Source organism: Oncorhynchus clarkii, chromosome 13 (genome assembly GCF_045791955.1).
Source record: "Oncorhynchus clarkii lewisi isolate Uvic-CL-2024 chromosome 13, UVic_Ocla_1.0, whole genome shotgun sequence".
Taxonomy (NCBI): Eukaryota; Metazoa; Chordata; class Actinopteri; order Salmoniformes; family Salmonidae; genus Oncorhynchus; species Oncorhynchus clarkii.
This window is the reverse complement of record NC_092159.1, coordinates 8,991,406-9,015,860: the sequence shown is the minus strand read 5'-3', so window position 1 is coordinate 9,015,860 and position 24,455 is coordinate 8,991,406. Positions and strand designations below refer to the sequence as shown.

General features: G+C 45.4%; 1 protein-coding gene and 1 pseudogene across 1 annotated transcript; one reads left to right on the top strand and one right to left on the bottom strand.

The window, feature by feature from the left end:
• Positions 1–2,365: 2,365 nt before the first annotated feature.
• LOC139424355 (HLA class II histocompatibility antigen, DQ beta 1 chain-like) lies at positions 2,366–4,505 on the bottom strand (annotated as a pseudogene).
• A 4,162-nt stretch (positions 4,506–8,667) lies between these two features.
• LOC139424354 (peroxisome proliferator-activated receptor gamma coactivator-related protein 1-like) lies at positions 8,668–24,212 on the top strand. Its single transcript, XM_071176096.1, has 13 exons — positions 8,668–8,799; positions 11,098–11,202; positions 11,872–12,024; positions 12,441–12,548; positions 14,859–16,821; positions 18,288–18,341; positions 18,989–19,072; positions 19,332–20,445; positions 21,380–21,604; positions 21,793–21,865; positions 22,476–22,597; positions 22,940–23,091; positions 23,571–24,212. Exons 1-13 carry the CDS (start codon positions 8,668–8,670, stop codon positions 23,672–23,674), a joined length of 4,389 nt encoding a protein of 1,462 aa, XP_071032197.1. The 3' UTR covers positions 23,675–24,212.
• Positions 24,213–24,455: the final 243 nt, after the last annotated feature.

Here is a 24,455-nt window from a genome sequence, read left to right as displayed (position 1 = left end):
CTGTTTAGTGAGTCTGCCAGATCAGAAGCAGTAGGGATGATCAGGGATATTCTCTGTTTAGTGAGTCTGCCAGATCAGAAGCAGTAGGGACGACCAGGGATGTTCTCTGTTTAGTGAGTCTGACAGATCAGAAGCAGTAGGACGACCAGGGATGTTCTCTGTTTAGTGAGTCTGCCAGATCAGAAGCAGTAGGACGACCAGGGATGTTCTCTGTTTAGTGAGTCTGCCAGATCAGAAGCAGTAGGGATGATCAGGGATATTCTCTGTTTAGTGAGTCTGCCAGATCAGAAGCAGTAGGGACGACCAGGGATGTTCTCTGTTTAGTGAGTCTGCCAGATCAGAAGCAGTAGGGACGACCAGGGATGTTCTCTGTTTAGTGAGTCTGCCAGATCAGAAGCAGTAGGGACGACCAGGGATGTTCTCTGTTTAGTGAGTCTGCCAGATCAGAAGCAGTAGGGATGATCAGGGATATTCTCTGTTTAGTGAGTCTGCCAGATCAGAAGCAGTAGGACGACCAGGGATGTTCTCTGTTTAGTGAGTCTGCCAGATCAGAAGCAGTAGGACGACCAGGGATGTTCTCTTGATAAGTGTGCGAATTGAACCATTTTCGGTCCTGCTAAGCATTCAAAATGTAACGAGTACTTTTGGTTGTCAGTAAAATGTATGGAGTAGAAAGTACATTATTTTCTTTAAGAATATAATAGTAAAGTACATACCTAAAAACCTACTTAAGTAGTACTTTAAAGTATTTTTACTGAAGTACTTTACACCACTGGGTGTAAGGTCAGATAGCTCAAGTAAAGGAAAAAACAAGTGAAACGGAATTGTGACATTTTGACCAAAAGGCATCCATCCTATAACAAAGGCTGCTCTCCAAATGGTTACAAATGGCACCCTATTCCCTATGTAGTGCACTACTTTAGACCAGAGCACATATGGCTCTGGTCAAAACTAGTGCACTATATATAGGGGATAGGTGCCATATGGGCTCTGGTCAAAACTAGTGCACTATATATAGGGGATAGGTGCCATATGGGCTCTGGTCAAAACTAGTGCACTATATAGGGGATAGGTGTCATATGGGCTCTGGTCAAAACTAGTGCACTATATAGGGGATAGGGTGCCATTTGCGACGCACCCAGAGTGTTGCTGCAGTAAAGGAATTAGTTGATACTGTAACAGCAATGTAAAAAGCCTCAGTCATACACAGATGTAGGATCTTAAATTGATCACTCTTTTGTTGCTGAGAATTTACCTGCACCACAGGAAATGCAGATGAGCTTTGTGATGTACATAAGTTCACTGAAAGCCCCACCCTAAAACACAAGATTATATTAACAGTATTGCACTTTTCATGTAGCCTACTTTTGTCCGGCTTATAGCCTAACCACCGATCGATCCAGCAATATTATGGACAAAACGTTTCAATCCTGTTACTACAGGATTATTTTGCTGTGACAATATAGGTCAAATTAAGATCCTACATATGTAGCCTACACACAGACATTATACACGCACACATACCAATATGAAACTTCAATGTTCAGCAAACTACAGTGGAGACTAGCATAATATCAGAATGAGAAGTAAAGCATGTTTACAGTAATAGCAAACACAACATTCTTAACTGAAATCCGCACCAGGGGAAACAGTGCCACTGTTCAACCCAGCATATTTGTTACTGTTATTGTTATTGTTTTTGTTGAGGAGTATCAACAACAACAATTTTGCAGTACATACTCTGCTGTTATATTGTATGTACAATGACGTACAATGGTGTCCAAGGAGAAAAAAACGGTGTACATTGTTGTTGTAATATCGCAAAAGGATGAGGCAGTTCCACAATGACGGATTCCGGGGTTAAAGGGATACTGCGAGATTCTGGCATTTACAATATCATTTTTATTTCCCTGCGTGCAGTATGAAGGTGTCCCGACTTCCGCCGAAGTTGGTGCCTCTCCTTCGTCGTCACCGGCTTTCTAGCTTCCACCGATCCATGTTTCTGTTTTCCATTTGTTATGTCTTGAATGTACACACCTGGTTCCCATTTAGTTATTATTATTTCCCTATTTAACCCTCTGGTTCCCATTATGTTTTGTGCCAGATTGTTCCTTATTTGTTGTTAGTCTTTTGTGTTAGGGTTAATGATCCCTGCGTGGATGTATTTTTCCCGAGTAAAGTTCGTCATTTTTTACTCAGTGCTGTGTCCTGCGCCTGACTTCGTTCTCACCTCTGCACAACTAACACCTGACAGAAGGAAGTTAGCGGTACTTTCGCGAGCCAATGCTAACTAGCGTTAGCGCAATGACAGGGGGTCTACAGGTACGGTAGAAGGCTAGTTTACACAGTTGTACGTTAAGGTCGTTTAACAACATAAAAAAGTGGTTCCAACTTCTTGTTTTGTTCAAAACAATTCAAGACAATTTGTGAGCAACTACTTCCTAAAAATATATCTTGCATCCTATAGCATATTGTAGGAACTTGTTTTGAAGTGTTACTGTAACAATAATATAAACTCTTGATAGTCTTTAGAAAAGCAGCAGGCACTCCTTACACATTTCTAAGATATAGACCCCATCATCAAACCTGCAGTCGGAGACATAAGAATTAGGAGCATCCTCAATGGAACCCTATATGTTACACTTATTTTGACCAGGACCGGGGTCCATATAGGGAATAGGGTGCCATTTGCAGAACTGTAACGTAGTCACTGAGAGATCACTGGGATGGGTGACTTGTTGGCACCAGTTCCCTCCCTGTTGAACAAAATACACCACAATTGGAGTTTTTACATTTGTGCATTTTTGTTGTTAGCATTGATTGACTAAGAAGCAGTTTATTAACATATTATTCATATATAATGGTTGGTCTTGAAAAGTGACAGCAGCACCATCATGGGGGATAGATACTGTAGAGGCAGAGAGCAACAGACTGAACAATAAACTATACTATCTGTCTATAGAGATCGGCAGGTAGCCTAGCGGTTAGCGTATCTCACAGTATCCCTAACTGAAAGCCGACAACATGTGCCCATGAGCAAGGCACTTAACCCTAATTTGCTCCAGGGGCGCAGTACTACTATGGCTGACCCTGTAAAACAACACATTACTGTGTATCCGGTGTATTTGACAATAAAACATCTTATACTCACCATCGCCACCAGTGGTCTTCCTCCTGTTGTAGTAGAGGAGACCAGCTGCTGCAAAGACCAGCACCAGCCAAGATGGCTATCTTACTCCTCTCAGACTCTGGCAGAGACATGTCTGGGATGAAACGTACTAACATGAATGTAGTTAGTTACAGTTGTTTGAAAAACAACACACATCATTAATTACCTAACTTATCAGAGCTCTTTGTTCCCTTGTTTCAATCTTTCCTTACTTCATTGCTTCCTTACTTCCTTGCTTCCTTATTCCCTTCCCTAAACCATTTCCAGTAACACTCAGTTTGTTCCCTGACTTCCTTGTCCCCTTACTTCCTTACCCCAGTGGAGGATCTTTGGTTCAGTGAAGCTGGCGTGCTCCACCATGCAGGAGATCTTCTCTCCAGGCGTGGGAGTGTACTGCAGGTAGGAGTGGATCTGATAGTGCCAGTCGCCATTGGCTAGCTCCTCAGAGGAAGTCATGTTTGAGGTCACTTCCTGTCCATTCCTCAACCAGGTCACCCTGATCTGTTTGGGGTAGAACTTGTAGGCACTGCACGTCAACATGGAGGGGTGTCTGTCACCGTGGGGCGTCATGGACCTCAGATGAACGGAGGGCTCAACTGAGAGGGGAAAATAATATAATAAAACACTATTCTTTTGTTTTCTACTGCTTGGTGTTTTTCAATGGACAGGTATGGACGTCTATATACGGGTCAGTTCCCTTTCTAGCTTGGGTGTCAATGTGTTCCACCTATAAGCTTTAGTAAGTGTCATTTTAGACGGAGTCAATTGAGGTGGCTTGTGTTGTGTCAAGACTGATACCCAAGCTAGTTCTCTTTTATTCCCTCAAAACAAACTCAGCAAGATTCCACCCTGGGATGGTGCGAGTTAGATAAGAACTGCACAGACAGGTTTCTTTCTGAAAGTTCCCTGACTTGTCAAACCCAAACGTAACTCATGTAATAATCAACAAAATGGTGCTTAAAAAAATATCGGAAAATTATGTGAAATCAATTTTTCCTGAAATATCTTTTGCAAATGTATTTTTTTTCCACCATTGCTCTCCATAGAACTGCTGACCGTTGTTGTTTACTCCGGCCTCGTAGGCGACGGCACCATAACGTTTGCATAAGAAATTAAGTGGAGTTTGAAATGATGCCAGGACCACGGGATCGGCGTTAAATTGCTCAGCCTTATGTATCCCAATGGGTGTGTAACCAGTCAATCTATTGAGGATGCTGTTGTATTCCATGACCTTCACCAGGTCTGAAATCGCTCTCCAGATGTACTCCACGTCGTGTGGATCTTCCCCTCTGGAATAACAAAGGTCGAGGATGGTGATAAAGTGTCCATCTGGTGAGAAAAAAACATGAATGAACCATAAAGGTTTTTATGTGTTTTTTAAAAAGTTTTTTAAATTAAAACTGAGCACATATTACTTTTTATTGCTTTATGAAATGAATGTGAAAAAAACATTGCTGGCCTCCCGGGTGGCGCAGTGGTTAAGGGCGCTGTACTGCAGCGCCAGCTGTGCCATCAGAGTCCCTGGGTTCGCGCCCAGGCTCTGTCGTGACCGGGAGGTCCGTGGGGCGACGCACAATTGGCCTAGTGTCGTCCGGGTTAGGGAGGGATTGGTCGGTAGGGATCCTTGTCTCATCGCGCACCAGCGACTCCTGTGGCGGGCCGGGCGCAGTGCGCGCCAGCCAAGGTTGCCAGGTGCACGGTGTAGCCTCCGGCTGGCTTCCGGGTTGGATACGCGCTGTGTTAAGAAGCAGTACGGCTGGTTGGGTTGTGTATCGGAGGACGCATGACATTCAGCCTTCGTCTCTCCCGAGCCCGAGACAAGATAGATACATAGATAGCTACTACAACAATTGGATACCACAAAATTGGGGAGTAAAATTCAAAAAATAAAAAATTGCCAAATATATCGTAGAATTTCACAACAGCCTCTGCAAAACCAAGCATTTTAGGCTGCAGAAATCACACAAAAAATTGCGCGAAACCCTGGAGGGACTGAATAATAATGAAGACATCAAAACTATGAAATAACACATTTGGAGTAACCCCAAAAAAGTGTGAAACAAATCAATATATATTTTATATTTGTGATTTTTCAAAGTAGCCACTCATGACACTCTTGGCATTCTCTCAACCAGCTTCGTGAGGAATGCTTTTCCAACAGTCTTGAAGGAGTTCCCACATATGCTGAGCCAAGGCCGTGGCCATGGAGTCAGCATTAGGGGGGACCAAATCTGCCGGGGCGTCTGTGGGTCTCCCCCAGAAACCAATCTACATTTTAAAACTAATTTCCTGTCATTCTAAAATATAAAAAAATTCACTAACACACGGGATTAACTTTTTATTTATTTTTTACAATAATGTTTAATGGGGGGAGATTGACAAGGAGATTAGGAAATTGGAAACAAGCAGGCAAGTGTGACTCAAAATGGCTAGGGTAAGGGAATAAGGAAGTAAGGAAGCAAACTGAGTGACTGACTGGAATTTCTGTGGTAAGGGAGCAAGGAACTAAAGAAATAGGGAAGTAGGGAATCAAAGAGCTCATATTAATGTGGTTCACCATTTCAGACATACTTTTATTTCATCCCAGACACAACTCTGCATGATTTAAGTGTGGTTATATGTATGTTAGAGATGTGTTTACTTTGGGACTAACTTGAGCCATTCTAACTCAGAGTCTGAGAGGAGTAAGATAGCCGTCTGGGCTGGTGCTGGGGATGGTCTTTGGTGCAGTTGGTCTCATCTACTACTACAACAGGAGGAAGACCACTGGTGGTGAGACATACAACAATCTATCAAAGATATTATAGTTCACTGGTGGTGAGACATACAACAATCTATCAAAGATATTATAGTTCACTGGTGGTGAGACATACAACAATCTATCAAAGATATTATAGTTCCCTGGTGGTGAGACATACAACAATCTATCAAAGATATTATAGTTCCCTGGTGGTGAGACATACAACAATCTATCAAAGATATTATAGTTCCCTGGTGGTGAGACATACAACAATCTATCAAAGATATTATAGTTCCCTGGTGGTGAGACATACAATCCTCTATCTGAGATATTATAGTTCACTGGTGGTGAAACACAAGAATCTATCAAAGATATTATAGTTCCCTGGTGGTGAAACATACAACAATCTATCAAAGATATTATAGTTCACTGGTGGTGAGACATACAACAATCTATCAAAGATATTATAGTTCACTGGTGGTGAAACATACAACAATCTATCAAAGATATTATAGTTCACTGGTGGAGAGACATACAACAATCTGAGATATTACATTCAGAGGCCTACCTTTTGACCCACAATTGCCTCACAATGACCATGGCACTAAGTTAACCTGTGATAAGAGTATAACTTTTTACAATGCCTTCGTTAAGCCAAGCCCAGACCAAGTGGATAGGTTGACGCATGAGACGCAGAGCGCCTCCCAGCTGTGGCACAATGCAAGGACGCTGTGCATCACTGCCAGCACAGCACAAAAAGTTACTAGACGCAGCACAACAAACCCAGGAAAATTCTTAAATGAACTTGCTCCTGGCTTTTAGTGGGAATTCTGCCACTTGGTACCGCAACAAGGACAAAGGTACACAACTGATGGAAGGCAGAGGATTTGCTGTGGAGAGAAAAGGCATGGTGGTGCATCCTGGCCATCCCTGGTCGGCAGCTGGGATTCTGGATCCTGGAGGTCAAATGTGACCTGAGGCTCCAAATCTAATTTTATTGGTCACATACACGTGTTTAGCAGATGTACGTGCAGCAGTTGTGATTCTGGATGGCCAGATAGCTAGCAACAATGACAAGAAGCTGCCTTGTGGGGAATCGTATGTGGCTCTTTTCAGCTAGTTATCTAACCAGCAAGTGTAATGATGTATTTGAGAGACAACAAGTGCAAATGTATTTATCTTTTCAATAAACATTGGAGATGAAATCTAGTTTCCATGTTGTCAACAATCTAAGCCAACCCTGTGTTTGTGTTTTGCCCCATAGTTGCGCAAGCATCAGTTTTGTTTGCTAAACAACCAACCTTATAATTTGAGGCGTAAAACAGAGAGGTATACTGGACCCCCTAAAACATACCACTTCGATACAGCTACGACTAGAAGTTACTTTTCGTAACAGGTGCAGACATAGCTGGGGGAAGTAGTTTGGGGCGTCATATTTCCGTCAGGGGACGCCTACTCTGTGAAGTGCACACGTGTGCAATAACTCAGTTCGCCTTTGCACTCCTTCTAAACAACGCAATTTTTGGAAACTTTGACAAGGGTAAAGTCTACAATACTTAGTCCACTCTGTTCGTAACAGTTTATAGTATTGAGAACAGAAAACTGTATTGAGATCAAATGTTTAATCGATGATAAGATTTGCAGAATGTCTGCAAAAATCCATCTCGTTCAATCTCCTCCCATTGCCGGCCACTGGGCTTCCTCTCACTACCATATTTGGTAGTGAGTGGAAACACCAAGCGGATGCTTCACATTTATACATCCGGTGAAATATCTGTTCTATCTGTGCCTTAAATGCTCAAATGTCAGATGTGTTCAGACTGACATGGCTACTCTAGTTGTCATGGTAATGGCGGGTGTGTTCAGGGGCATAGGCTGATTGGTGGTGGTGCCCATTCTTCCTCTCAATCAGAAGTTGTTTTGTAGCTTGCAAAGTCTACCCCGGTTGCTTTTAATGTTTGATATGAAAGTCTCCCACAGTTGATTTGAATGTTTGAAATCTTAGTTTAAGAACACTTTTAAAGCCTCAAAGGATAAGACTTTTATAACTTTCAAAATGAGTCCTTTTTGGCTAGCCACAGCATTAAACTAGCTGGCTAGGTAGTTGTTTAGCTTGCTAGCACATTCAAACAATAAACAAACGTGTGAGCTACCAGATGTTCTTGTCAAACTGTCAACAGAGTAGCTAGCAAGCAACAATATATGCTAAATCACAGTCTGGAAACCACTTAAGGGCATTTCACCTTTCAGACAAGTCACATGGCCAGGAATCAGATTTATGTGATTTCAAAATGTGGCTTGAAATATCTGATTCCATGTGCTTTTTGTCTGTGCAGACTGCAGGGGAAAAAAATCAGATTTGACTCAGCTATATACATTATTTTTTGTATTTGAGTCAAACTTCAAACTGCCACTTTGGCATTGCGGTTGGGTTGGGCATAAAACTAGAAAACAATTATGTGACCGGTATAAAATCCGTTCTTCGTTTCGGGCAATATGACAGGCGTTGCCTTTGACATGATTAAAGTAACTACTGTGCAGGTGCATGACAGCAATAGCATTTGACATATCAAAGATATTTAATTTGGGGCTTTCTGCAGAGACCAAAGCGAATCGGATGACGATCTGATTTCCGGTCAGTTTTGTTGTTACTTGCAAAACAGTACTTGGTTATGATTTGAGCAAGATACATTGATCCCAGATCTGCGTTTACCGGCAACCTCCGTGTGCTGGCGACCACGTGTCTGTGCGCTGACCAATGGCAACGCTCCTAGCTATAGCTGAACGAAGCCATGTGAGGATCTGTAAAATGGCGGCGCAGTGGCGTGGAAAAGATGAGCTTATAATCACCGGCAACACGGAATTTCTGACCGCAAACACATTCAATGAGGTACGGCTTTGATACATAATTTTTCTGCATACATGTGGCCAAATAAAAATTACTTGTACCACTTGTCTTTGGCCTTTTTCATACACGAAAAATGGCAAACCAGCACGCGGTGCCTACACGTGGATGTGAACGGCTAGTAGTAGCTAACATTAGCTGCGAATCGCATGGCGGCATGGGAAAATAACTGCTGGTGACACAAGTAGCTAACTATGTCTCCCTTATTTCACGATTTAGTTCGGCATAAAATCATTTTATTGGCTTTCTGCAAAGTAATACCTGTCTAAGTTGCCGTGACAGTAAGTTGAATGTGCTATAATTCAATAGGGAGTCAGCAAAGTTTCTTCTCTACTCGGAAAAAGCGATGCTCTGTCTGCTGCTAACGTTCATAGTTGCTGGACTCGCACACCTTCTAAAAGACTGGTCGTGTTGGGTATCCGGAAGCTGGCAACAATGAATTGTCGGTTGGCGTCAATCAAAAGCAAATGATAAGATTAAATTGTTGAGTTTATTCTTTCGAATATTCTGCATTCACGTGGCTGCCGATATGGATATTTAGCAAAGTACTGGAACACATTCACTGTCCCATACATAGCAGACAGGGACACATTACTTTTGTAATGTTGGAACTGGTACGGTCCAAGTATGTCAACCATGGGCTCATACAAAAGTACACCCAATTCCGCTAAAATGCACCCGTATTTTACTCATTGTTTTTATATCATTGCATTTCGATTGCCTTTGCGTACCACTCATTTCAGTAAACATCCTCCATATATCATTCACACATGTCAACACTGGTCTCACATCCAGGGTCTTGTTTTGTTGAACTAACTATATCCGCTTTACTCTTGTGGCAAACATGAATGACAAACAGCGTTGTAGCTAGTGTGATTGTATAGGCCTACCATTGACGTTAATAGGCACCTAGTAGCCAAAAATGGCCTATTATTTCAACGCTGTCCACGTCTTTGTACTACTGTACTATCCCGCTCAATTAAAATAGATGATGTTTCCTGAGAGGTAATGAGGGATTAGTACATAGAGGCCCTATGGGTTCTGGTCCAAAGTAGTGTACTATATAAGGAATAGGGTGCCATTTGGAATGGGCTCAATAATAATAAATAAAAAATAACTTTAAGCCACGCTTTTCTGTTTTCCCCTTTCTGCACATTTTACAATGCTCCCATTGTGACTTCACTGTCTGCTCTCATCTCCCACACACGTATTGGCTGGGTGACTCTGAAAAGAACACTGACTGGGAACTCTCCCAAATGGCACCCTACTCCCTATAGTGCACTACTTTTCACCAGAGACCTATGGGCCTTGGTCCATAATAGGATGCCATATGGGATTCAGCTTGTGACTATCACGTTTCTCAAGAAAGCTCCATTTGGATCTTATAAGCCCTGGTCATAAGTAGTGCACTACACTTCATATGTAATAGGATGCCATATGGGATTCAAGCTTGTGACTATCACGTTTCTCAAGAAAGCTCCATTTGGATCTATAAGCCCTGGTCATAAAGTAGTGCACTGCATTTGGGGAATAGGGTGTTTTTTGGGACGTAGCCCCATAATCATATTACAGACAGACAGTGTCCCAGCAACAACCACCACCACACCCAGGGAGGGGCCTGTTGTTGTCAAGGAGTGAGAGTGCAGACTAGTGTGCTAACTGTCACTTTCTATGACAAGACAACGCATGTCCTTATGATGCGAGACACTTCGTGCTGCTGTTTTTCCACCTCGTTGGATAAATCAAACTGAAGTGTGGGAATGACTGTCTTGAACATTTCCCTCCTCCGCCCCCGCGTCAGGGCTCTGCTCTGCAACAGTCTGAAAACATGGCATTGCACACACACTCATTCTGATGGGAGGAGGAAGCATACAAACGCAGCCTCAACAAACACTATTGACTAGCATAGTTATGTTCCTCAAGTGTCTTTTAGGAGAAATGTGTTAACTTTCTCAATCTTTCCTTAGTTCCCCCTCGTCCTTCCTCTCTGCCACTTTCTGTAAATACATTAAAGAAGAACGTCAGAAGGGAGGGACTTTGGACCCTCTCCTCCAATACGGTTGGGAAAGAGACGAGGAGATGGGATGCGGGGAAACACAAAAATACTTATGATCGAGCAACTGTTTCTGTAGGCTGCGTTTACACAGGAGGCCCAATTCAGATATTTTTGCTTTGCTCTTTTGACCAATCAGATCAGCTCTTTTTTCCCAATAATTGGGCAGCCTATTTGCCTGACTCGTGATTGAACTTGTTCTCCCTTTCTGATCTTGTTGCTTGTTACAGGCTGTCCTGGGTAAAGGGGAAGTCAGTGATCTGGACATGGACACTCACTCCTGCCTGGACCCTTCCATCCTGGCAATGTTTGAAGACTCCGCCGTAGCTGCAGAGGTCAGCATCAGGACACAATGTTGGCCAACATTCAGATATACTGGGGCGTATTCATTACGCTGATTCTGTTGTAAAACGTTTCTTAAAAGAAGGCAAGGGAGGGAACTACCTGAATTTGTCCAATAGAAACTCTAATTTTGTTGTTTGCTACAGTTTGGGTCTTAAACAGCTTCTGTAATGAATACGCCCCTGATGTAGAACCTGTCTCAGATGGGAACAGGGTCTACATCAGTGGTTCCCAAACTTCAGGTCAGGACCCAATCTGGGTTCCCCTGAGAAAATGTGTGATCTTATCAAACAAATGAAGATTTTTTTTAAATCTTGAAATGGGCATAGAGTACAACCTTTTAGTGTCAACTAAGGGCCTTTTACACTATTAGAATGCCCTTTCATGTCATTATTATGGGTTGGGACAACCTGCGGGGCCTAAAGTGGAGTAAATATCAACACACAGCGTTAACTAGGGAATATCATGTTTCCAAGTGGGGTCCCCTGCATTTTCTCGTGTCAATTTGGAGTCGTGTGCAGAAAAACTCCTGGTTTACATGAACTTGTCCAATTAGAAACACTCTGCCTGTTCCTCTTCAACTATTGTTTCCCGTCACAGAAATGAGATGCCATTTATACTATTTTTAATTAATTCAATTTATTTCATTTGGTTTTTTTTAGACTGGGAGCAGACTGGATGAGGAGAGTGAGTCCACGTTGTTGACGGCTCTAACAGAGATCCTGGACAGTGTTGACGATGAGACCCTGTCTCCCTTTGACACCCTGCCTGACACTGGGCTCTTCTCTGACCAGAGGCTACGGGACAACTCCCCGGTGGGTAAAAACCAAGTGTGGGTCTGTGTGTGTGATTCAGAATTAATTGAGAATTAAGAGTAACCAGCAGTCCTGCTCTGAGACGCTGTGTGGAAACAGTCCCAGGTGTTCTTGGTAACCAGCGGTCCTGCTCTGAGACGCTGTGTGGAAACAGTCCCAGGTGTTCTTGGTAACCAGCGGTCCTGCTCTGAGACGCTGTGTGAAAACAGTCCCAGGTGTTCTTGGTAACCAGCGGTCCTGCTCTGAGACGCTGTGTGAAAACAGTCCCAGGTGTTCTTGATTTGATGAGAATCAGGGGTACTGCTTTTATTTTGGTGTTATCTATAAATCATGCTGAAAATGGTGTGTCTGTGGGAGAACAATGTGATTGTTGTTTTGTAATTACTGTATTTCTCCTGTTTGGTGTGTTTCTCCAGTTGAGGCGGCTGCTGAGTTTAACACGGTCTCCACCTGATAAAGAAGCACTCTTTCATTCCATAAAGACCCCCTCTTCATCTTCATCCCCCTCTTCCTCTGTTGGAAAGGTAGAAACCTCATCCCTTTCTGTTTTATGGAAGTGTGTGTGTCAGATTAGGATTAGCTGTACTACTACTGGTGATCCCACCCTTTAATCTATGTTTACAGAGGTCATTTCAATGATAAAAGAACCACTAGAAGAGTGCTCTCCAACCATGTTCCTGGAGAGTCACCCTCCTGTATGTTTTCACTCCAACCCTGTTCCTGGAGAGACACCCTCCTGTAGGCTTTCACTCCAACCCTGTTCCTGGAGAGTCACCCTCCTGTAGGTTTTCACTCAATTCATGTTCCTGGAAGCTATCCTCCTGTAGGTTTTCACTCCAACCCTGTTCCTGGAGAGTCACCCTCCTGTAGGTTTTCACTCCAACCCTGTTCCTGGAAGCCCCCCTCCTGTAGGTTTTCACTCCAACCCTATTTTTAACTATCCTGGGGTGTATTTATTACGTATTGCAACGGAAACCGTTTACTGTTTAAGAAGCAAACATAATGAAATGGGGAGGGTCCTACTTGAATTTGTCCAATAGAAACTCGATTTGATCCCAAAACGTTTTTCCATTTGGAGTAAACTGTTTCTGTTGCAGGACAGTCATTTAGCTGTGGCGCTTCGCCTTCTTCCCCATCACCGAGCACATTTCAGGTCTGCTGACCGCAAACTGGAACATTCTGTGCAACTTCCGGCGCGCGTTTATTGTGACCACTGAGGCTGTACCAGCTTTAAGTTAGTGAGTAGGCTACTGTGGCTATTTGATCATCACGTAGGCCTACCAGAGTAGCCTACCAGAGTAGCCTACCAGAGTAGCCTAGTAGCCTACCAGAGTAGCTTACCAGAGTAGCCTACCAGAGTAGCCTAGTAGCCTACCAGAGTAGCCTACCAGAGTAGCCTACCATTTAAAAACAAGGGAGACAAATGCCTCCCATAACATTTTAACATGGAAATAGCTGTTCTATCTTTCAGCCTACAGTAGCAGCCAATGTGTGGTGTTCAATACAGGCCTACATCCATGAGACTTTTGGAATAAAAACATGTAGGTCTTGACATGAACCTGTTGATCCACTTGTCCTTCAGACATGGAGGTGACTGAACAATGTTGTTTGATGCAAGAAACCACTTTACAAAATAAAATGCAGAATTATTCCCTTATCGTTATTACAGAGAATCAAGACATTATGCTTCCCTCTGCCTGTTGGCTACTTAGCTCATTCAAGGCCATCTCAAAATACAACACTGCCCCTTTAAGACTTGCAAATGCTCTTTACTTGACTGGCTTTTCAAAGATGTTTAGAAATGCAAACGTTTTGTGCTCTTGTAGGAAGCAACCGCTGCCCCCGTTGTTAACTACAACTGATCTATAACTGGGCTAATAGCTCACTAACTAGCAAAGGATATGAACAAATGTGCACAAGTGGCTACATGCAGCTCTCGTTTTGATCTCAAAACAAGCGCATGCTGTCCAGTGGCCATATATGGCAATGGCTATTTTCATATAGGCCTTCTGCGGCTCTGATTGGTTGTGGTGCACTGGTCTGTGTAAGGGTGCATGTCAATGCAATAGAATCCTACTCCGATGCGTTCTGCCTACAACTACCTCGCTTGCACAGTTAGTTGTGCATACTAAGTCCTGCGTAGTTCCTTTTGTTTCTGTATGTCGCATTGAAGGTGACTAACATTGCGTTGATTCGATCCCAATTCCCACAGTAAAGGGAAACGTTGACAGTGTTAACTAACGGGGTGAACTCTAGAAAGTCGAGCGAAGTTCAATCTCGTGCTTCTCTGCGCGGGATGATATTTCATCTGCGTGGCAGTCCGAGGCGAGCTGTGCAACCGCTCACCGTAGAGGGACCATTGGCAGTCACGTTAATAAAAACTATTTCTGTCGAGGCGCACTTTGAAGATGCTGGAACAGTCAACATTTACTTTTCCTCTGCAAACAAAACAAGTTATGAATAGAAACATCTGTCAACCCCATTGTAGAATTGTTTATCTATTTCTGTGCGAGATAAATATTCCTCTGGAGGTTATGAGTACCGTAGGACGAGCCCTGCACTGGAGTAACTTCTTTGATTTCAAAGATTTACATTCGCTTTAATGTACTAAATAAAATGCTTATCATAATGAATTTGACATAAATGGGTATGGGATTGGTTTGTGTCATAGTTTGGAAATTATATACAAAAAATATTAGTGTACTACACTATGGGATTGAGTTTGTCATGAAAAATAATATAGAGAATGATATCTTTATTATTAAATGGAGCAATAGCGATCGCGATTATGAGCATAGCTGGAGTAACAGTCTTGCCGTCGTTCTTCCTTCCAGGTTGAGACGGTCATTCCAGATAGACCCTGGAGGACTAGGCTAACTCCCAGAGCCCAGGGCTCTTCCACATCCACACAGAGGAGTGATGGAGAGGAGGAGGAGGAGGAGGGCGGCAAGGTCCACATTCACAGCCCGCCTCAGGGCTTCAATCTGACCAATCAGGACTCGGGAGAACTCTCCCTCGACCGATCAGAAGTGAGAGCGCTGAACTCTGTAGAGAAGGACCATGGCTACTCCTCTACAGTGTCCCTGGTGGACCTGGTGAAACTCATGCACCCCTACTGCCTGAGGGTGTGCCTGGATGAGGAGGGGAAGGACTGGGTCGGCACATCCAGGCAGGAGGCCTCCTCCCTGGGGGAACGGAGCGCGGACCAGAGTGTACCCCTGGAGGGCGAGGTGTGGAGGTATACGAAGCCTGGTTCGGAAGAGAGCGACGAGGAAATTGATGTGGACGGATCAGATGACGAGTGTCCCTCGGTAGGAGGGATGAAGGACGAGAAAGAGGGGGATGGAGAACAGGGAAGTCAAGGTGAAGAAGTGAAGCAACTAAAAAGTCTACTTGTGAAGTGGGACGGGCCCAAAGAAGGCCAGAAGACCAAGAACAAAAAAAGAGTGAGCTTCGGACCTGTCCTGGTGACATCCTACGAGCTACCGGCAGACGAACCTGACTTAAACGTGCTCCCGGACTTGCGCGAGCTCACCAGCCAAATCCCCATTTTTGACTTCAACACCAAAACAACGACCATTTCCCTCACAACATCCTCTCCAGAGTCTTCAGCAGCATCTTCAAAGGACAACCAGCATCAGGTTGTAACTGACTTGTCTGAAAGGACCGGAGATACGTCGTCGTCACAGCCTCCACCACAGCGAGGCGAGTCCAAGCCCAGACCGGCCCTCAGTCTCCAGCAGTACCGCCTGCTGCGCCAGCAAAGACTACCCCTGGTGGGGAAACCTGAGAATTACACCACCAAATGGCCCTCTCTACCTGAAACCCCCACGGAGTTGCCTCCTATACCCTATTTACAAGGACCTAAATATAGCATGTGGGGACCAACGACACCACATCCTACACATCATTACCTAGGAAGTAAAACAGGGGGTGATGTCAGTGGATTCAAGCCTATATCTAAGACAAGGACGAAGATTGTCTCTCCTGCTTGTCCCAGTAAACCTGGTAAAGCCATTGGCATCAATGGATCAAAGCCTGTTAGAAGTGGGACTAAGACTCCTCCTACCAGCTCAGCTTTAAAGCCCAAACGCAACTCAATGGAAGCTAAATCTGCGAATGATGTTGGTGTATTAAAGCCTATTTGGACTGAGACCATCTCTCCTGCTAGTCCCTTACCAAGTCCCAACCTGAACTCCAACTCAGTGGCGGGTCTGGGCCAGAACAGGACTAGCCCAGAAAAGAGTGCTGTTGCGGTCAGTAGCGACCCCCCAAACCCTGTCCTGGTCCCACTACCAGGAACCCGTCCATCTTTGGATGGATTTGATAGGAGCCGTGGGACCAACCAGGAGAAGCAGGAACAATCTCTACCTCCATCCACCACCCAGGAGTCTCCAGCACCCAAGCCCAAAATGGTGTTCTGCAACCGGGATCCAAGCCTGAAGAGCACCAGTCTCCTCCTTGAGATCCAACGGAGGTTCTCCACCAAACAACCATTGCGGAAATTACTTCACACCCAAAACACTGCAGAGACCACGAAACAAGGGGATCAGCCTCGCTCTCTCAGCCCAGGGAAAGGAACCGAGACCGTACCAGAAGGGTCCAAGTTTTCCCCAAGTGCACCAGTAATGGCAAGTCCATCGTCCAGCCCCTCAGTCCATCCACCCACCCATGCCGTTGCTCCTTACCCAGAGATGGAGAGGGCAAAGCGGGTAGCCCTTGGTAACCTCCCCCATGTCCGACTGTCCACCTCTCCAGAGAGTAACACCTGCATACAGACCCCCACCTGCGGCACAGGTAAGCCAGATGAGCCATAACACACAATATATTTTGTTTTAGGGTGAAGTTGACTCTGATTTTGGGTCAGTTTAGCATTTTACTTACTACAGGTTAAGGTTAGGTTTGGGGGAGTGGACTCTGATCCTAGATCTGTACCTAGGGGAAACTACACCCTGAGTATATATTTCTTCAGATAAAGCTAATTAAGATAGAGCTAAAAGTAGATGATTTGTGATTTAGTTAGAGCTGGTGTGAAATGAACAAACATTCATAATTTGTGATTACTTTGATATCCTGTGTCAAATTCTTTCTAAGACCCATTCAGAAAGAGATTGTTGTCTCCATGTTCAGCTGAAGGAGTCAAAGCTTTAAACATATATTTGATTAGGCCTAGTGGTTAGAGACAGGTAACCTAGTGGTTAGAGACGGGTAGCCTAGTGGTTAGAGACGGGTAGCCTAGTGGTTAGAGGCGGGTAGCCTAGTGGTTAGAGGCGGGTAGCCTAGTGGTTAGGGGCGGGTAGCCTAGTGGTTAGGGGCAGGTAGCCTAGTGGTTAGAGACGGGTAGCCTAGTGGTTAGAGGCGGGTAGCCTAGTGGTTAGAGGCGGGTAGCCTAGTGGTTAGGGGCGGGTAGCCTAGTGGTTAGGGGCGGGTAACCTAGTGGTTAGGGGCGGGTAACCTAGTGGTTAGGGGCGGGTAGCCTAGTGGTTAGAGACAGGTAGCCTAGTGGTTAGAGGCGGGTAGCCTAGTGGTTAGAGGCGGGTAGCCTAGTGGTTAGAGGCGGGTAGCCTAGTGGTTAGAGACAGGTAACCTAGTGGTTAGAGACGGGTAGCCTAGTGGTTAGAGGCGGGTAGCCTAGTGGTTAGGGGCGGGTAGCCTAGTGGTTAGGGGCGGGTAGCCTAGTGGTTAGGGGCGGGTAGCCTAGTGGTTAGAGACGGGTAACCTAGTGGTTAGAGGCGGGTAGCCTAGTGGTTAGAGGCGGGTAGCCTAGTGGTTAGAGGCGGGTAGCCTAGTGGTTAGAGTGTTGGACTAGTAACCGAAAGGTTGCAAGTTCAAATCCCTATCCGGACAAGGTACAAATATGTCATTCTGCCCTGAACAGACAGTTAACCCACTGTTCCTAGGCCGTCATTGAAAATAAGAATTTGTTCTTAACTGACTTGCCTAGTTAAATAAAGGTGGGAAAGAAATGCTGCTGAAATAGCAGGGTTCTGGACTGGAACCCATGCTGCTGAAATAGCAGGGTTCTGGACTGGAACCCATGCTGCTGAAATAGCAGGGTTCTGGACTGGAACCCATGCTGCTGAAATAGCAGGGGTCTGGACTGGAACCCATGCTGCTGAAATAGCAGGGTTCTGGACTAGAACCCATGCTGCTGTGGTGTTCTGGAGGAAGCAGTTTAGAGCACTAGACCAGCAGAAAGTTCACCTCGACGAACTGCTACTGTCCCTGCATTCAGAAACTGATTTCTCTTGGTCGCGTTGCAGGAATCCAAGCCACAGATCTGACCAGCCTTCTGGAGCGGTTTGAGGAAACACAAGGTGAGTGAGGGATCAGTGGGGTTTCGTTAACTCTCTCCCTTTCTTCTTCCAGCTATACTACGCCCCATCCATTCTGGGATTTGCATTCAGATGTATTGATTTGGTTGATGCATACATCCCAGATACCCCTGTCCTTGTCATCTTACATACCTATAGTCCATCTGTAAATAGCCCATCCAATCTACCTACCTCATCCCCATATTGTTTTTATCTACTTTTCTCCTCTTTTGCACACCAGTATCTCTACTTGCACATCATCGTCGTATTCGTATTCATCCATCACTCCAGTGTTAATCTGCTAAACTGTAATTACTTCACTACTACGGCCTATTTATTGCCTTACTTCCTCACGCCATTTGCACACTGTATATAGACTTTCTTTTTTTCTATTGTGTTATTGACTGTACCCTTGTTTATTCCATGTGTAACTCTGTGTTGTTGTTTGTGTCGCACTGCTTTGCTTTATCTTGGCCAGGTCGCAGTTGTTAATGAGAACTTGTTCTCAACTAGTCTACCTGGTTAAATAAAGGTAAAATGTAAAAAATCTTGAACATGGTGATGGAAAAAGGCACAACAGATCCTAAACCAGCCCTCCTACTCTAAGATTGAACCCCTGATCTCCCCCATGTCTGTGTCTCTTCCCACAGCCAAAGAGGAGACTGAGAGTGAACCTGAAGGCAGTCCAGATAGGAGCCCTGTTAGAGATGAAGAGCCGAGCAACAACACTGAAGGTGAGTTACTGGAAGGACTCAGCCTGGAGACTTGCACCCTATTACCTCCTTAGTGCACTACTTTTGACCAGAGACATTTATGGGCACTGGTCAAAAGTAGTGCACTATAAAGGGAATAGGGCACCATTTGGGATGAAACTGTTCTTCGACTTAATTTCTAGTTTAGTCCGCACAGTTATTCAGAGGACTTTGCTGTGGTTATTCTCATGCTTTAGAACAGAACTTCAGTTCATCATCTGGTTTGTTGCTTTCTTTCCAGGGATGCTGACACTGCTGGGTGCCTATCTCCTCAGCACCCAAGATAAACTCTGTCTTCCAGCACCCACTGGCTTTCCAGAACTTGTCAACACACTCGAACCCCTCAGAACTCCGGGACCCCTCAGAACTCCGGGACCCCTCAGAACTCCGGAGCCCCTCAGAACTCCGGAGCCCCTCAGAACTCCGGAGCCCCTCAGAACTCCGGGACCCCTCAGAACTCCGGGGCCCCTCAGAACTCCGGAGCCCCTCAGAACTCCGGGACCCCTCAGAACTCCGGAGCCCCTCAGAACTCCGGGACCCCTCAGAACTCCGGAGCCCCTCAGAACTCCGGAGCCCCTCAGAACTCCGGAGCCCCTCAGAACTCCGGGACCCCTCAGAACTCCGGAACCCCTCAGAACTCCGGAACGTTGCGATACTCAGGAACCTCTCAGCACCCAGAATGTTCTCAGCACTCAGGAACAGGCCCCTGCACAGCCGCGCTGGAAACCACTTACCCCTGTCGCACCTCAGAGGAAGCAACCGGCGACCCCCAAACCTCTCCCTCACAAGGCCATCCAAATCATCAACCCCCGTCCTCTACCACCCAAAAAGGCCCACCCCCTCCCCCCAAAGCCCCCTGTCACACCCCCTGAGTTCCAGACACCAGTATCTGTCTCCTCAGACCACGACTACTGTCTATCTCAGGATCAACCAGGGAGTAATACTACTATGTTATGCAGCAAAAGACAAACCATACTCCCCGACCACCAACCAATTCCCAACCCCTCCTCAGTGCCCGGCACACAGAACTCTGGGAAATATTTGCGGCAGCAGCAGCCAGTGGACTCCAGGACTGTTCCAGAGACACAACTTCCCTCAGACTCTGCTCCGCCATCTACAGAGAGCTCCCCCTCTAGGACGGACGCCATTACTGCAGGGGAGACACAGGAAGAGAGAACCAGCCCCTGCATCCCCTCCCCTCCTTCACCCAGTCCCCCTGCCAGAGGTAGGAGGTCGTCCCGGCGCTATCGGACAAGATCTTCATGCTCGGACTCTAGCTCTAGGTCCCCTTCTTCATCGTCATCTTCCTCATCCTCCTCCTCTCGATCCAGGTCTCGCTCTCCACCCCGAAAGAGGTAGTTTCAAATTCTGTGTGGTGACTTATTGCTCTTGAATTGAAGTTGGGGAGAGAGGAAGGTGGGCATGTTAGTGGGTGTGGCCATGTTAGTGGGTGTGGCCAATGGTTAGGTACTTTTTTGTTTTTGCTGTTTTAAACCTAATTTCTTCCAATTCTACACGTTTTGCCATGAGGCTGACAGAAAAAAATACCAGTTTTTACACATTTCGCCATAGTATAAATACACGTTATAAGCCACCAATCAATGACAGGTTTTGAACTTCTCCCTGACTGTGTACTTTTTATTTTGGTGATTGTTAGTTCTAAAAGATGATTTTCAAGATAAATGGCTCCACTATATCTACTACATACTTTACATCTGGTTTTAGTCATTAAGTTTACACTCAACTTTTTACCACCCCAAAATGTATTTTCTTTCTTTAACCCACGTCCTCCTTCCTCTTTGTCCAACCCCTCTCCTCCCTCCTCCCCATCCCTCTCCTCCTCCCCATCCCTCTCCCTCTCCTCCCCATCCCTCTCCTCCCCATCCCTCTCCTCTCTCTCCCTCTCCTCCCCATCCCTCTCCTCTATCTCCCTCTCCTCCCCATCCCATCCCTCTCCTTCCCATCCCTCACCTCTCTCTCTCCCTCTCCTCCCCATCCCTCTCCTCCCCATCCCTCTCCTCTCTCTCCCTCTCCTCCCCATCCCTCTCCCTCTCCTCCCCATCCCGCTCCCTCCTCCCCATCCCACTCCCTCCTCCCCATCCCATTCCTCTCCTCCCCATCCCATTCCTCTCCTCCCCATCCCTCTCCTCCCCATCCCTCTCCCTCTCCTCCCCATCCCTCTCCCTCCTCCCCTTACTCTCCTCCCCATCCCTCTCCTCCCCATCCCTCTCCCTCTTCCCCTTACTCTCCTCCCCATCCCTCTCCTCCCTCTCCCTCCTCCCCCACCAGGTTCTGTCCCAGGCGTTCTGAAAGCAGCTCCTCCTCCTCGTCCTCTTTCTCCAGCTCCGTCTCCCGTTCCCCGGTTCCCTGCCGGTACCGGTACCCCTACCCACAGTCCTGGAACCGCTCTCGGTCCACATCAAAGTCCTGGACTCAGTCTGGTTCCAGATCTCGGTCCAGATCCCCCACCACACTGTCCTACAGCAGAACCCAGAGGTGGAGGGACTGCTACAGGTCAGTAATGGCATTAATACATTTGTTAAATAACTTTTTTTTAAGTATTTTGTAAATGTTTTTAGGGGGGGGTGTATTATTAAAGGAGTTCTGAATGATTGTATTAGACTCTGATTAAACTATAGCCTCACGGGTCTTCTGTAGTCCATCTCACCTTGCTGTCTCCTCTCCCCTGCCCCAACCTTCAGCTCCAACAACGTCAGGGACTCCAGGAAACGAAAGAGACAACAAGATATGAGGAATCAAAAACTTAAAGCCATAGTGAGTACTGTGTAGTACATTACAAACCGTGGTTCACCTTGTGTTTTTGCTGTTTTAGAAATATATTTTTTTAATACTTTTTAAGATGTTAAATGTAAATGTGACATTACTTCCTGATTTGGAGACCAAATTGCCACCAACTGTCCTCTTCGGTTCCCACCAGATGGCCAAGCTGCAAATTGAAGATTGGCTATATCATAAACATTTATGGAAACCAAAAGGAGCTTTTTGGTCTTGGATTTAGGTCAGGAATAAGGTTAGCAGTGTGGTCAGGGTTAACGTTGGATGAGTTGCGGTGAAACTGCCACGTCCGTTTGAGATTATTACAATAACAAAGGTGTTTCAAACAACAAGCACTTTTATTCCCCGACATCATTGTATGCGTGATAAAACAGCATGTACTACAATGTATTTCAATGACACTTCTCTAAAACCATAACAGATGCTCCTGGGAGAGACCTGTGAGGTGAGGGCCTGTGACAGCCTTTCCCCTTTCACACATCTCAGCTTTAATGTTTGGGTTTAAAATCGGATTTTGAGAAGATAATTTGTATAAATCTGCAGGGCTTGTGATAGTGACACCCCTTGGTGCGTTGTTTTGTGTGGCCAGGACGAGCGCAGGGTGGTGTACGTGGGCCGCATCCAGAGGACCATGATGCACGCGGAGCTGAGAGAACGCTTCTCTCTGTTTGGAGAGGTGGAGGAATGCACCCTGCACTTTAGAGACAGGGGGTGAGTCTCTCTCTCTGCATCAAAAGAGGGTCAAAAATTGTTAGCATCAGTGTCTTTAAACTCTTTTTTTCTCTAGACTTTCTCTGTTCTCTTTCCCCTTCTCGCCCCCTCACCTCTCCCCCTCTGTCCCCCTCACCTCTCCCCCTCTGTCCCCCTCACCTCTCCCTCTCTGTCCCCCCCACCTGTCCCCCTCACCTCTCTCTCTCTCGACCCCCTTAGATATAATCATACTTCATTGTATTTATTGAAGACTTATTTCATCAGGTAACTTACTAGCTTACCTTTGTCCAAATCAGGTGGTTAGGAAATAACCATTTCTTAACCTGTGTTCTGTTTCCATAGCGACCACTACGGCTTTGTGACGTTCTACAACATGAAAGATGCGTTCGCAGCCATCGAGAACGGTTACAAGCTGAGGAGACCTGACGAGCTGCCCTTTGACCTCTGCTTCGGGGGCAGGCGTCAGTTCTGCAAATCTACGTACGCCGACCTAGGTGAGAACCTTTAAGGGTGGTCCCAAATGGGAAAGGGAGATACCTACTCGGTTGTTCAACTGAAATGTCTTCTACATTTAACCCAACCCCTCTGAATCAGAGAGGTGTGGGGGGCCTTAATGGACATCCACGTATTCTGGCGCCTGGAGAACAGTGGGTTAACTGCCTTGTTCAGGAGAACAGTGGGTTAACTGCCTTGTTCAGTGGCAGAACAACAGATTTGACCTTGTCAGCTCGGGGATTTGATCCAGCAACCTTTCGGTTACTGGCCCAACGTTCCTAACCACTAGGCTACCTGCCACACAATGGCGCCCTATGTTTATTAAGAATGTGTATCAGCCTCTCGAACGAAGGCTTTCCCCTTTTGGGAAATAGCTGACGAGTTTACTAAGTCACATGCCCAGGGTCGCAGAGGTAATTGCAGGGTAAACCGGTTGAAATCATAGCATATTGGTAACTGAACTGGTTTGTTTCCCCAGATTCTAATCGGGAAGAGGAGGAACCCACTCCAGCGAAAAATGAAGAGGAGGAGCTGGACTTTGACACTCTATTGAAGCAGGCACAGAAAGGCTTGAAGCGGTAGCAGAGTCCTGGAGGAAGAGAGGGAGCCAAGAAAGGAATGATGGAGACAAGGTCCCAAATGTCACCCTATTCCCTATAGAGGGTACTAATCTTAGGGTTCTGGTCCCAAAGCAGTGCCCTCTATAGAAGGGAACGGGGTGTTATTTGGGACTGAGCCAACAAGTTAGCAAGACTTACCTCAGAGCTATACACATGCACATACTTTAACATTGTAGAAATGTTGTTTTAATTGGTTCACTGTTATCAACTCATTTTATTTACCTTGATAGCAAAACTTTGTTGATGCAGTAAAAATATTTTTAAGGAAAAAGAATCATAGGAAAATGATTAGAATATTGTAAAGTTGTTTTTTTGTATTATTATCATTTTTTTTAAGAAGGCTCTTTAAATATCTTTGTTTGCACTAATATTGCACTTGCAAGCTTGGCTTTACTCTTGTCTGTTACAATGTTTAAAAAGTTGAGATTCCCTTAGTCATTTTATTCCCAATTATGAACATGTTCTTTATGAATGAATAAAGACTATTATTGTGTCATCCTGAACTAGTGTCCATCCCATTGCCCTGACTGGATGGATCCATGGACTGACAGATGAAGGAATATCTCAAACCCTACACTGTCAGTCTTCTTAAAGTGGAAATGAGTTGCTTAGGAAACAGCCAACCTTTTGGCTTTGAAGCTCACAATGTAGAAAATAATTAACCTGCAACACTATACATTTCCAAAACTACATTGACTTTGAAAAGGATGGTACAAGGTAATCACAAGCAAGACTAGTTTAAG